Below are 14,077 nucleotides of genomic sequence, written 5' to 3'. Positions count from 1 at the left end.
CAAAGGAACCTTCTCAAGAACAACTTCATTATTCTGCCTCTTAAAACCTAGCATGCTTTTCTCACAAACCACACGTGTTGACTCATTTAAGTCTTAATTTGGCATAAGAATAGCCTCCTCACTCCGCTCCTTCTACTGATTCCTGAGTGCTGAGATGTTCAAAATATTTTCTCTCAGTTACATAAAACTAGCAACGATAAGAACAAAATGCTCTAATACTTAAGGTATGTTTAATGCCACATTCATCTGAAAAGAGCAAGTGTCCTCAGAGATGAGCTTCTCCTTTGGGTACACCAAGCAACAAACTTCCAATACATTCAAACTGGAGGCAGACTTTGGAAACAAAAATCTCTTTTGTTCAGCCTCACATTTTCAAAGGATTTGAAGTTTCAATGACATCCTATCCAAGAAATAATAATATAAAAAGAGGTACACAAATACACTATGGAATATTATTCAGCCGTGAAAAAAAAATGAAATCATGTCATTTGCAGTAACATGGATAGAACGAACATTGTGTTAGGGAAAATAAGCCAGGCACAGAAAGACAAGTATCGCAGGTTCTCACTCCTATGTGGGAGCTAAAGAGTGGACCTCATGGAGGTAGAGAACAGAATGATGCTTACCAGAGGCTGGGAAGAATAGTGGGGAGGTGGATGAAGAGAGAATGATTGACTGACACAAAACTACAGACGCACAGAAGGAATAAGATACAGGATTCAGTAGCACCATGGGGCAACTGTGACTTAGTAACGTATTGTACATTTCCAAATACCTAGAGGACTGGAATTAGAATATTCCTAATACAAAGGAATGACAAAGGTTTGAGGTGACGGATATTCCAATTACTCTCATTTGATAACTTACTGTACGCTTGTATCAAAATATCACATGTACCCTATGAACATGTTCAACTATTGCATATCCATCACAAATTTTAAAAACCAAAAAAAGTTGCCTTAATTGCTTTGTGAACTTTTAATTCATTTTCTATAAGAAAAAACACTTTAGATAAAAATGGTCATGTGGCTCAAGCCCCAATTTCTTGGTGTGCTGGTGAGTTTGAGAGGTAGCTGTTGTGGCTGGTCCTCCATGTGCTTTTATTATCAAGAGCATGAAATGATGCATTTTTTATTATGTGAAAGCAGCATCACCATCTCCATTTTTTTTTTTATTTATCAGATATTTTTACGGGGCAGCCTGTGCTATTAACCATAAGGAATATCAACTGATTTTATAGATACTTGACGAGTAGACGTAAAACAACCATCATTTGATTTTATTAACAAAAATAAAAGTCTTCAGTATGTACAGTCTATTACATTCAGCTTTCATAGATATGCCTGCTTCTTTGACTCCAGCCTACCCCACCTAGCTACACAGAACTTACATACATTTTCTTTTCTTTTTTTGTTTGTTTGTTTTGAGACAGGCTGTTACTCTGCCGCCCAGGCTGGAGTGCAGTGGCTCGATCCTGGCTCACTGTGACCTCTGCCTCCCAGGCTCAGGGAGCTGCTATTTCAGGTGGGAGCCACCACATCTGGTGTATTTTTTACAGAGACACGGTTTCACCCTGTTGCCTAGGCTTGTCTCTCGAACTCCAGCGATCCGCCCGCCTGGGCCTTCCAAAGTGCTGGGATTACAGGCATGAGCCACCGTGCCTGGCCCTATTTTATTTTAATCATAGTATTTAGAAAGTCAAAAGATTGAGCAGCTTTCTCCCTTACATATTTATTGCTCCAGTCTATTGGTGTGTGAAAACTAGAGTGTGAGTTTTGATAAGAACAGTATATTTGGGCCAAGCATGGTGGCTCACGCCTGTAATCCCAACACCTTGGGAGGTCAAGGTGGGCAGATTACTTAAGGTTGGGAGTTTGAGACCAGCCTGGCCAACATAGTGAAAATCTGTCTCTACTAAAAATACAAAAAAATTAGCTGGGCGCGGTGGCGGGTGACTGTAATTCCAGCTACTCAGGAGGCTGAGGCAGGGGAACCACTTGAACCCGAAGGGAGGAGGCTGCAGTGAGCTGAGCTTGTGCCACTGCACTCTAGCCTGGGCGACACAGCGAGACTGTCTGAAAAACAAAAAACAAACAAACAAAAAGAACAGGATATTTGTACAGTTTCAAAGAACATTCCTAGAATTTACTTATAAATTACCAAGGGGAAAAGGGTGTCTACATAGAAGCAGACCTCACCTTAACTAGTGACCAGAGTTAACATCACAGATGCACTGAGAAGGAAGGATTCACGATCACTTCTCCGCTGTTGCTGCCAAACACAAAACCTCAAAGGAACTCTGAGTGTGGGTGTTCTACAAAGTCAATGTCAGGCCAAGGTCATGACAAAAAAGGTTGGCTGAGCAACTGTTCTAGTGTAGAGAGAAATGGAAGTTAAATGTCATGGTTGATCCTGGATTGGACTACTGACCAGAGTTACCAATATCATTATTAATTATTATCGTTACTGCTATTATTTCATTATATTATTATTGAGACTCTTGGTAAAATCTGAGTAAGGTTTGTTGATTATAAAATGGTGGACGGACGCGGTGGCTCACACCTGTAATCCCAGCACTTTGGGAGGTGGGTGGATCGCTGGAGGCCGGGAGTTTGGGACTAGCCTGGCCAACATGGTGACATCCCATCTCTACTAAAAATACAAAAATTAGCCAGGCATGGTGGTGTGTGTCTGTAGTCCCAGCTACTCGGCTGCAGTGAGCCGAGATCGCATCGCTGCACTCCAGCCTGGAAGACAGAGCGAGACTGTCTCCAAAAAAAAAAAGGTATTGTATTAATGCTAAATCTCCTAATTTTGATACCTGTGCTGTGGTTACAGAAGCGAAGTGGATGTCCTAGTTCTAAGGAAATACACACTGATGTATTCAGAGGCAAGGGAGCATGATGTCTACAACCAACTCTCAAATGGTTCACAAAAACGTGTCTGAGTGTAGAGAGCGTGAGGGCACAAACGTGGCCACACATTAGCTATCAACGAGTCTGGGCGAATGACACATGGGAGTCTTCGGTACTATTTTTGTATTGTTCAGGTAAAGTTTAAAATCATTTCAAAATAAAAAGCTAACATTTATTAGGAGTACCTCTCATGATAATATTGCAGAGAAAAAAATGGAATTTAAGAAAAGTATCTTTACTGAAGTTCTAATACAGTTAATGTATCTAACTGAAACGTTTTACTATAATAATAAAAATTCCTTTTATTAGCATCTCAGATGTGCAGAATAATACAATGATCATTATCAGTGGGGGTTTCCCTCCTCCTTAATATCATGACACAAGCCATGTGAGACCTGGAAGCAGGTTTCTGGCACAGGAACTGCCCTTTGTCCAATGACAGACGAATTCCCAGAGCACCATCCCCACAGCAGATACGAAGCCTGGCCTCGTGATGAATTCGGGAGTGATCCTTCCAAAAAAACACTTCCATTTTTTTCACTCCCCTGAAGAAAACCATGGGTTCTCCCCAGCCTTGAGGAGGAAGCCCAGGCCCCTTGGCCAGGCACACAGGACTCTCTCTAACCCACCGCGGCCTGACTGGGCTTTTGGTCTGCAGGTTCCAAAGGTGCCACCCGCCCTGAAGCACTGTCCTCTCTATGTCCACCTGCCCTCTAAGCCCTTCCCATTCAAGGAAGATTCAGCTCAGTGTGACGCCAGCTGCATGGGTGTCCCCAGGTGCCCCCAAGAACTTGCTTAAATGTAGCATCACATACTTTTATTTCTTAAGCCTATATCCCTGCCAGAGGTAGACAAGTGCTGTTCCTTATTCGTCTTGGTGTCCATAAGATGGATAATATGTGTGCTCAGTAATTACTGAAGCAAGGGCAGTCCACATTACCTCTTCCATGTCACCCGCCTCCCCTCCACAGTGCTGGCAGAAGAGCTTCGGGACCTCCATGGGGCCCCACTGAAAACCGCTGCTCATGGACTACTCTGCGATGGGAACCTTTCACGGGAAAGACAGGAAACCATGCTCCATCTTCGCCAACTACTGGAAAGCTCCACAGACAGCTGGGAAATGAAATCAACTTCCATGTCGCCTCTCCCTCTCCACCTCCCGGGCCTCCCTGTCCTCAGCGGGGGCTGTCAGGCCAAATGGTCCCTGAGGCCTCACGCGCCATCTATTTTCAACACACATCACTGTTTTCCTCTGCCAAGTGGGACTTGTTAGGCCCTATAGGATCAATATGGCAGCCCTGAGCCTAAGACACAGGCGTCTACCACTTCCAGCAACCAGGTGTGCAAATTAGAACAAGAAAGATTGTTGTGCATTTTATAAAAAGGTCTTTCCTAGGACTTTTTTAAAAACCAGAGAACATGCCTTAGGACACCTAACTATTTGTGAAGTATTTATTTTAGCATGATCTCCCTTTGAGGGGTGCAGTCAGGGTGCATTTCACCTTTCTACCACGAGACAGCACGAAGCAAAGGTGCACTGCAGAGAGCGCAAAAGAATGAGGCTGCAGCTTACTGGAACTTGCAGCAAAACTGGGCAGAAACTGGAGCCCTAGGCAGCGAGGCGAAAAATCCCACAGAGATCTGCAAAATCCAGGAGAGTTCCAGGCAGCCTCACAAAACCCGAGGCTAGGCCAGCCACAGGATCAGAAGGGCAGGACACAGGCAAGCCGAAACGGTGGGAAAGAGCAAGGCCAACGTCACTGAAGAAAATCCAACTGAGAATAACGTAGAGAAAAAGAAGGAGAGCCGAGCTCCGGGGGCTGCTGGTAACAGAACAGGCAGGAAGTATGGTCCACGGTAACCCGCCGGGGAGCCTGGCGACTCCCACCTGAGAACCTGTGCTCTGAGAGGACACGGGGATGAGGATTCCTGAGCAGTCAGGGGCCTCACTTCCTTTGGGGATAACTAGGGGTACCTTCCCCCAGGAGGGCTGTGAAGCGTTAGGGATGTCCGCTCTTGGCATGGGACAGAAGGGACTGCCTATAAATGCTGGCTTGAGACGGAGGTGCAGGTGGTGACAGCTAAGGGGTGCCACTGAACTCCCCGTGGATCCAGAGGGGAGTGGACAGGAAGCCATGTCAGACCACGGGACCTGGGGGCTGGGTGGACTGAGGTGGAGCCACTAACCAGGCCTGGCGCCTGAGGCGAGGCCAAGAATGGCGCTAGCTCTGCTCCACTTCCTCGGCAGAGCAGGATTGCTCATTTTCAAGCTGTACCGCCCGTGTCCCAGCCACTGTTTTAGATATTAACGTGTTTAATCCTCACATCAGCCACAGGAAGTAGGTGTTGCCGTCATCTCTACCGTACCATTGAGAAAAGGCAGAGAGCAACGAGGTCATGTGCTCAAGGTCACACACAAAGGGCCTGGCAGGGCTAGAATTTGAACACAGGCTGGGCTGGCCCCACACCTCCTCTTAAGACCTCTCTTCAAGATAGAGACACCATCCTGTCCACAGACTCCCAGGCCTGGAGGTGTCTGCACCCTGTCCACCCTTGCGTCACCCTGCAGGGACTCCTTACCGGCTAGGGGCAGCGCCCAAAGACCCTTCTCCCAGTGACTCTCATTCAAGACAGACCCAGCAGAGGGGCAGTGAGACCTTAAGTGAGCCCCTATAATAAATGTCCATTTATTAACTACATCGGAAAATACTGGAAGGAAAACACGGTACTTTTTCCTTCCACGCCAGATACACAAGTCTTTAAGAGGTTCAGTGTACTGTGGAAGGCGCGTTTACTGTGCCCTTTTTACACCTGCTCAAATGTTGCCTTTCTCCCATAAAACATGCACCAGACCTCACTAGCTCAAAAGGCAAAGAACAGGATGGCTGTGAGGCAACTGACTTCAATACCATTTTGAATTAGACGGTTGCTGTTTTGCTGTATGTGTGGGGACCTCATGTTCTTTAACACTGCGTGACATCCCAGTCGGCCTGTCCCCTGACTTCTTGCTTCTTGTGCCCACAGGTCCTTACTGAAGTGGATTCAGAGAATTCTGTTATAACCTAAGTTAGCAGGCACCTGGAGATTGTTTGCAGCGCACCCAGCAGGAGATGCTCTCCAAGAGCGAGCTGTGGGGAGAGGAGGCGGTGGAGAAACAGGCCTGGTCCTCAGGGAGTGAACACAGGCAGCCCCATCATTTTCTGATGGCGCTGGGAGGTGGGTTTGATGAGGCTCTGGGCAGGAATGGTCACCGGGGGTGCAGGGAACCCAAGTGGAGGCTGCCGTGGGGGAACGCATGCTGACCTGATTACATGGTGGGCTTCAGCTTGATTGGTTAAAAAAAAGACACACACACGAAAACCCACAGCACAAAGCCCTCTAGCAGGAGACAGAGACAGGCTTGGAGAGGGAACGCAGATACTGTGTGGAAGAATCTAACCGGGTTATGCGCATTCTGCAGATTCTGCACACATCCCCCAAACAGATGCAGCAGCACATGGCAGCAGCCACTGAGGCTCTGCAATGGCAACCCCTGGGCTGGGCCCCGCACTTGGCTCCTATGCAGGGCCACAAGCTGCACTGAGCGTAGGCCACTTGCTCAAAGTCACACCAGGCTGTCTGGCTCCCCGGGGCCTTGGCCCAGGCCACTGTGGCCTCCTTGGCCTGCACACTGACCGAACACTCAGACGCTAGCCACACAGGGTGCCTCCTGACTTGGGGCTGCTGTTGGGAAGTGACAGAGGAGCTCTGCCCTGGGAGGAAGGCAAAACACTGGCCTCTGCTCTCTGGGTAATCATTTAGGAAACACCAGGTCGTAATTAGACAGAGAACTGACCAACAGATCAGACTGCTTTTCCGTTTCTTGTTTAGCCTTATTTATCCTCTTCCCCTTAGAAAAAACTAGCAAAATACAATTTGAAAAGAGCTAATAAAGTATCCACATTTTAAGAATAAAAATCAAACAAATGAATAACTCAATCGAATTCAACAGTGATTTTGCTGGTGTGCTGCTAAAGGATTTTTGGAGGAGGAGGCAACCACAACATTCTTCTTCTTTTTTCTCTCCTTCTTTTTTTTTTTTTTTGAGACGGAGTCTCTCTCTGTCGCCCAGGCTGGAATGCAATGTCACGATTTTGGCTCACTGCAACCTCCGCCTCCTGGGTTGAAGCTATTCTCCTGCCTCAGCCTCCTGAGTGGCTGGGATTACAGGTGCCTGCCACCATGCCCAGCTAATTTTTCTATTTTTAGTAGAGATGGGGTTTCACTATGTTGGCCAGGCTGGTCTCAAACTCCTGACCTCAGGTGACTGGCCTGCATTGGCCTCCCAAAGTACTGGGATTACAGGCGTGAGTCATCACGCCTGGCCTATTTTTCCTATTTCATAAATGATCAGTCAATCTATGTTTTAGCATAATCACTTAACACTATTTATTTTGCATCATTGCATCTGCTGGCCGCTATGCAAAATTTGGCTGCTCAGACACGGTGCCAACTAGTGAGGGGCTTATGGGTGGGAGTCAAGCCTTGAACAAAGATAACCTGAAGTTTTGGGTGTATTCATGAGAAAAACTCTAATCAGGCAATTGTCAATTCGTTATTTGTAGCTAATCTCAGTACTTTTCTTTTCTATTGTGATATATGTTTTATAAAACACGTTTGCATTATTTCATTTGAAATTAAAATTTAACATATCATGCTGGCTTGCCTCCAAAGATTTCACATTATTCTGCAGCAAATATTCTGCTGGTTTGCTGTGAAGATAAGTGGAGTTTTTTTGTTTTTTGCTTCAACCTGGTATGAAACACCCCTTTACAGTTCTGGCTTGTGAAGGGAACAACTGTATCACATGAGCTCGAGGTCACAAGAACTTTATCAGTCTACCATTGTTCATCACAACCTGAATAATACCACAAACAGGAGATGGGCCAGTTTATGGATAATTGCAAAACTAGACGATCATCCCCATGTAAGCTACCAATTTCCTTTCACAATTTGCTTGAAAAGTCTTTGCTATCAAGCCCTCCTTCACCCCTCTGCCACCAAATCTGAAAACATACCTGCGTCTGCACCTGTTCTCTGCCTTCCCTCCTGTTCAACAAGTGGGGAGGTGGTCTGGTCTTTTTTTGTTCTGGATCCCATTCTTTTTACCTTCTCGAGGACTGGACTCCTGCCATACACAGCCTCTTTCTTCTGTATTGTCATTTTCTCCTGCTTTACCAAGCGATTCCAGCCCTTTTCATTCAGAGGGGCTTTTGTATCGTTCATCTTAAAGAAACCCTCTCTTGACCTCACCTACCTTCCCAGCTGCTGCCTGGCTCCTCACGCTTCCTCCACAGCAAAACCTGCACAAAGCCTCATCTGCCCCTGCCACCTCCCCCCGCTCACATCACATTCTCTCCTCAACACCCGCCACCCGGGTCCTCATCAAGGTCACCGGTGACCTTGAAGCTGCCAAAGTCATGTTACTTTAACGTCTGTCTTGACTGCCCGGTCAGCACTGCCCACCGCTGACATCCCTTCCTTCTGCAGTGGCTCTTCCTGGGGCCTCACACATCCAACTGTCCACCTGGCGTCTCCACTGAGATGTCGAAATAGTCACCTCCGACTCACTAGGAAAACAAAACCTCCTCATACCTGCCTCCTCCCAACCTGTTTCTACCTTCTATGCAGAAATTCAGACCAAACGCTCAGAGTCATTCTCGATTGATCTGTTTCCCCTCAGTACTCACATCCACATGCCAACAAGTCTAAATGGTTCTGTTTCCAAAATAAACCCCAACTCAGACCACTTTTCTCCACCCCCATGATCCCCTCCCACTGCAAGCTGTCCCATTACCTTTCCTCTATATTATTACAATATCTCCGAAGTGGCTACCCTCCTTCAACTCCTGCCTCCCCACAATCCATTTTCCACCCACAGCCAGAGTGATGTTGATGAAACACATGAGATCTCACGGCTCCATTGCTTAGAACCCTCCAAAGCTTCGTGTGTCCGGACACACCTGGCCTGTAAGGCCGATGGTAAGATCCAGCCTCCGAATCTCCCTGGCCTCCCCGCAGCAGCCCTTGGCTGACAGGTGCTAACCACATTTGCCTGCTTTCCGTTACAACTTCAGATTCATGGAATTCAACTGAAATTCAAATGAAAGACACACAAAGACCAAAAGACCCAAAGAGCAACCCACCCGCATTGACCCCATTGCAATACTCTCAGAGAAAACTCTCAAGATGTTTGTTTCCAAGTTATTATTCTCATTTTCCTTCTTAAATTGAAGAACCCTAAAATTAATTTTAAACTTTAATATAATGTAGTTGGTTCAAAAGTTATCTTATCCCTACGGGAAAATTAACTTAAGACCCTCAAATAATTGAACCGTGACACTGACAGGCTTTCTCAAGGATTCAATCTCAAAAAAGTACTGGATTGAGTAAAACAGTGTTTTGTTTACCATTAAAATACTTGATTTAGCTCTACTTGTAAAATCTACTTGTACGTTACAAAAAACATACATTCTTGTAAATAAAAGTCAATTTTCCCATGGAGCATATAAGTCAGATTTGTCTCGATATCATTGTGAATGAGGATCATCAAAATATGAAACCAAGAACTACACAATTTAATAAGTAATAAAAATATTTCCAAGCACTATGAAATAAATGTCATGACAATTCTGTGCATGTTAAAATTAAAAATGGCATTTTCAGAAGGAATGTTGCATATTTAACATTAATTTCCTTATTTATATAAGTCTGGGCTATATTAAAAATATAAAAATATACATAAATATATACATAAAATATACTCTCATCTGACATGTGCGTAGACATTTAAGACAACAGAATGTTAGGCTTAAAAAACACCAGTAAAACTAACTCCCACAAAATATTACCTCTGAAAGAGCATTGTAATTACATTTGCATCTGCTGGTGCTAAATTCTCCTTTATTACAATGACAATTAATTATGCTTTCTGATAATAACTTTTAAGTAACCTTAATTTATCTATATGAAAATATATGCATTCAGAGCAAATGGTTTCTGAAGTTTTTAATTAAAAATGTTCATGATTTAGCTACAAAAACACTTTCACAAACTAGCTGCTTTGGATTCCTTAGATAATACAGGTGGGAGTTACCAATTGTTTCTGGATTTGGGGTTGAATATGGGATGCCTCATCAACCGTGAGACTGTCATGAACAGGAGAAAGAAGACATGAGACTGACTAATAAATCTTAATTTTAATTTCTCACTAGATGTTAAGAATAGCATTTCCCCCAAATATATAAGATGTTTTATGATTACTTTTAGGCAAACAAGATAGGATAAATCTGAGAACTCAGATGCTTTTCTATAAATGTCTAAATCTGAAGTTGAAAGGAAACACCACTCCCGATTTCAACCAGGACCATGTAGTTCTGGGGGATTTTGCCAGTGTACACAGCATCCGTGAGAACCGGGAGGACACCTGCACCTCCAGTTAGCGGAGGATCCTGGTGTGGCTGGAGCATCTTCTGCCTACCCTTTCCCCTGCCATGTCAACTCCTTGCCCTCTCCAAGCCATCCAATTAAAAACATGGGGCCAGATGCCTGGCCCCTTCTTCTAGCCAGCGTGCCACTGCTCACTCCTCCATTTTAGACATTCCACAGATATCACTGGCTCTACATTGGTATGCTTATCAGAAGCAAAAGTCATATTAAAGGATGAAAATAAAAGCTTTTTAAAAAAGTCATTTTTGGCCGGGCGTGGTGGCTCATGCCTGTAATCCCAGCACTTTGGGAGGCCGAGACGGGCAGATCACGAGGTCAGGAGATCAAGACCATCCCTAACGTGGTGAAACCCTGTCTCTACTAAAAATACCAAAAAAACTAGCCGGGCGTGGTGGCGGCGCCTGTAGTCCCAGGTACTCAGGAGGCTGAGGCAGGAGCATGGTGTGAACCCGGGAGGCGGAGCTTGCAGTGAGCCGAGATCGCGCCACTGCACTCCAGCCTGGGCAACAGAGCAAGACTCCGTCTCAAACAAACAAACGAACAAACAAACAGAAAAAGTCATTCTTATTAGCCATCCCAACACAGAGCCCACAGGACAATGGTGCTCTGGAGAGAAGGGGTGGGGTGAGCTGGGGGACACGGGCCTTGCAGGCAGGGCAGGGCCTCTCTGTTTTACACATCAGTTTCTCCACATGCTTCCCTTCAAAGAGAGGATTCTGAGAAGGAAGTATGTCTCCAAACCACCATGCCAGGCAATACAAACTCTGAAATACTGGTATTGATGAATACAGACACACACACACACACATACACATACACACACTCTTCTGGTGCACTGTAACAAAAATGACTTTCTGAGAAGCTTAACAAATACTTTTCCTTTGAAACATGCTTTATGAAATGACCAAATATTTTAAAGAAATGTATATTCTGAAAATGAGAGAAAACTAATATTGATGTCACTCTTTTGCATAAGCAATACTGCCATCCAAGTGATTAGGAAAAGCAGCCCTAAATAACGCAGATGTGAACCAAACTGCATTTTAATATGATAAACATTCAGAAGTGATCCATGCTATCATTTTTTAAACAATGCATTCTTCTCTTAATTGATCTGAAGGCTGTGCATCTTAAGAGTAAACTGAATTCTGCTGTTTCTGTAATTCCCAGGGAGACAATTACCCACCGTAAGTATTTTTCTCTACTCATGTAATTTCTACTGTTGTTATCTGGGAAACTGCTTAATTGTTAGTTTAAGAATACAGACAGGGAAAAGAGCACCATCAACATTTCTTAAAGGTATGCTGCCTTCCTGATTATCAGCCTTCCCCGTACACTCATAGAAGCATGTCTTGCAATGCCATTGTAGTTAATTTTTTTTTTTTTTTTTTTTTTTTTTAGATGGGAATCTCGCTCTGTCGTTCAGGCTGGAGTGCAGTGGCATGATCTGGGCTCACTGCAACCTCCACCTCCCTGGATCAAGCAATTCCCCTGCCTCAGCCCCCTGAGTAGCTGGGATTATAGGCGCACACCACCAAGCCCAGCTAATTTTTTTGTATTTTTTGTAGAGATGGGGTTTTACCATGTTGGCCAGACTGGTCTTGAACTCCTGACCTCAGGCAATCCGCCCACCTTGACCTCCCAAAGTGCTAGGATTACAGGTGTGAGCCACTGCCCCTGGCTGTAGTTAATATTTTTAACAAACATAAATATTTTGGTACAGAATAAGTATTTCTCTTAGGCATTTAGAGAGCTGGATTTCAAAGAAAGTTAATAATGAATTAGTATCAATATGGATTCTCAACAAGAAACCTTATTAAAAATGGATCCATCTTTCACTAGTTAGACTATTTCAGGAAGCACTTCTTACCTGGGAATATTCAAAGTCAGTGATAGGTGCTATGCTCTTGATGTAGTCTGATCGAAACTGGTTTTCAGGGTTGGCCAGCGGAACTGGAGGTATTATAGTACTCATTGCTGAAACTATTGTCTAAAATGGAATAAGAAAAAAATATGGATAAACATTTAGGCTCCATGTATGATAATCTACAATATGTAATTTCTGTCTACAGTTTTAGAATGAAGCGCACTTGACCTTTCTAGTAAACAATCATTTAAAAAAGTCCTTACCACGATAGCATCTTTAACATTTTTCCGGATGTCCAGAATTTTCTGTTTCTTTTCCCTGTATTAAAAGAGAGTTGTTATTAGCTTAATTTACCCTTAACACTGATTCCAATCAATTGAGTGGGATTTTAAATTTCCAGCTACAGCACTGACCTAGACTGGTTTCACTAGAGGTCAGTATCATCCCCCAACACAACATCTGCAAAGGTTTTATCTGGGAAAGGAAAGCACCCTCCTTTTCTAATTTGCACTCTAAACAAACTTGAATGCACATATTTTTTAACTCTATAGCTTTAAACAACCATGCAGCTTACATAAAAACAAGGCAAAATCGCTATGAATATTGCATATAAATATAACGATGCAGCTACACTTGTAAATGTATTTTACCTAGGTCTATCCCATGGAGAATATGCTGATAGTTATAAACTGAAATAGATGCAGACAAATATTGTATTGAAAAAATATACTGAGCTATTGGTTAAGTGTACTCAGAGCAATACCAGTAATACAGATCAATACTCCAAGAATACCTATAAATCATATTTTGTTAAGCAGGTTTTTTCTTTAAATTAGACACTAACAGAAGGATTTGCCTAAATATACCAAATCCAACAGCAAATATCTAATTTTTTCCCCCTTGAATGTCTACTCAATTATCAAATACATTGTTTAGAGAAAGCACTTCTGGGACGTTTGGGAGAGACGAAGTTTGCATGCAGTTTGGAAGCAAAACCGAAATTGATCATTCTTACTCGGGATTAAACCCATTGACGTGCAGGATCCTCATCTGTTTGACGATAGTGCTTTTCCCAGACTCACCAGCCCCTGCAAACAAACAGAAAGTAGGCTGTGAACGGTGTCCGGATATCGCTGCCATTTCTCACCACTAGCCGGGTCTGAGCAATCCTCCTCCCCCAGCACAGGGATTTCCTACACGCGGGATCCCGGCTGGAGGAGCTCGCCCCGGCCGCCGTCTGGGCTCCGCCGCTCGGCGGTGCGCGCGTCCCTCGCCCGGCCCTGCCCGCCCAGCCCGGCGCTCGCCGCTCCTGACTGTGCGCTCGGCTGGGGCCGGGAGCCGCCGCGCGCCCCTCGGCCTTACCCAGGAGCAGCAGGCGGTGGGTAGCCTTGTAAGCCAGGCGCTCTTTCTGCAACTGCTTCTCGATCTTTTTGTTGGCCTCGCGTCGTTCCTTTTCATCGACGCCCTGGTCTTCTGTCGTCTTGCTGTTGCCGCCCAAACATCCCATGCCTGCCCGCTGGGATGGACGTCAGGCAGTTAGGAATGTGCGCAAAAAGCAATAGAGAGCTGGAGACGTGCGCGGCTCCTGCGACGGCCGGTCTCTTTCCTGCTGCTGAAAGAGACGGTCTGGTCTCTTCGGTGTTTTCCGATTCAGAGCAGGCGTTTCTTCTCCCTCCCTCTGCCCACCGCAAACTCCCAACTAAATGGCTGTAAGGAAGACGCGCGGAGTAAAATGCCTTTTTAAACGAGAATTGTTTTAAAATCTGCTGGATGAATGCGGCACAATGAACGGAGACGGGAGGCGAGG

General features: G+C 44.8%; 1 protein-coding gene across 3 annotated transcripts in view; it reads right to left on the bottom strand.

Moving 5' to 3' along the window:
- Positions 1–14,077, bottom strand: part of GNAL (G protein subunit alpha L) — a 201,081-nt gene that overhangs the window by 118,828 nt on the left and 68,176 nt on the right. For 2 of the 3 annotated variants that reach the window (XM_025364966.1, XM_025364965.1), the window contains exons 2-5: positions 13,633–13,879; positions 13,286–13,358; positions 12,534–12,588; positions 12,274–12,393 (exon numbers count right to left, since the gene is read on the bottom strand). In XM_025364966.1, coding sequence (XP_025220751.1) covers positions 12,274–12,393; positions 12,534–12,588; positions 13,286–13,358; positions 13,633–13,777 — 393 coding nt within the window. In that variant the 5' untranslated portion in view covers positions 13,778–13,879. The remainder of the gene's footprint in view (positions 1–12,273; positions 12,394–12,533; positions 12,589–13,285; positions 13,359–13,632; positions 13,880–14,077) is intronic. The other variant, XM_025364963.1, reaches the window with a different exon arrangement.

Source organism: Theropithecus gelada, chromosome 18 (genome assembly GCF_003255815.1).
Source record: "Theropithecus gelada isolate Dixy chromosome 18, Tgel_1.0, whole genome shotgun sequence".
NCBI lineage: Eukaryota > Metazoa > Chordata > Mammalia > Primates > Cercopithecidae > Theropithecus > Theropithecus gelada.
Note: the sequence above shows the minus strand (reverse complement) of the source record. Positions and strands in the feature narration are given on the sequence as shown.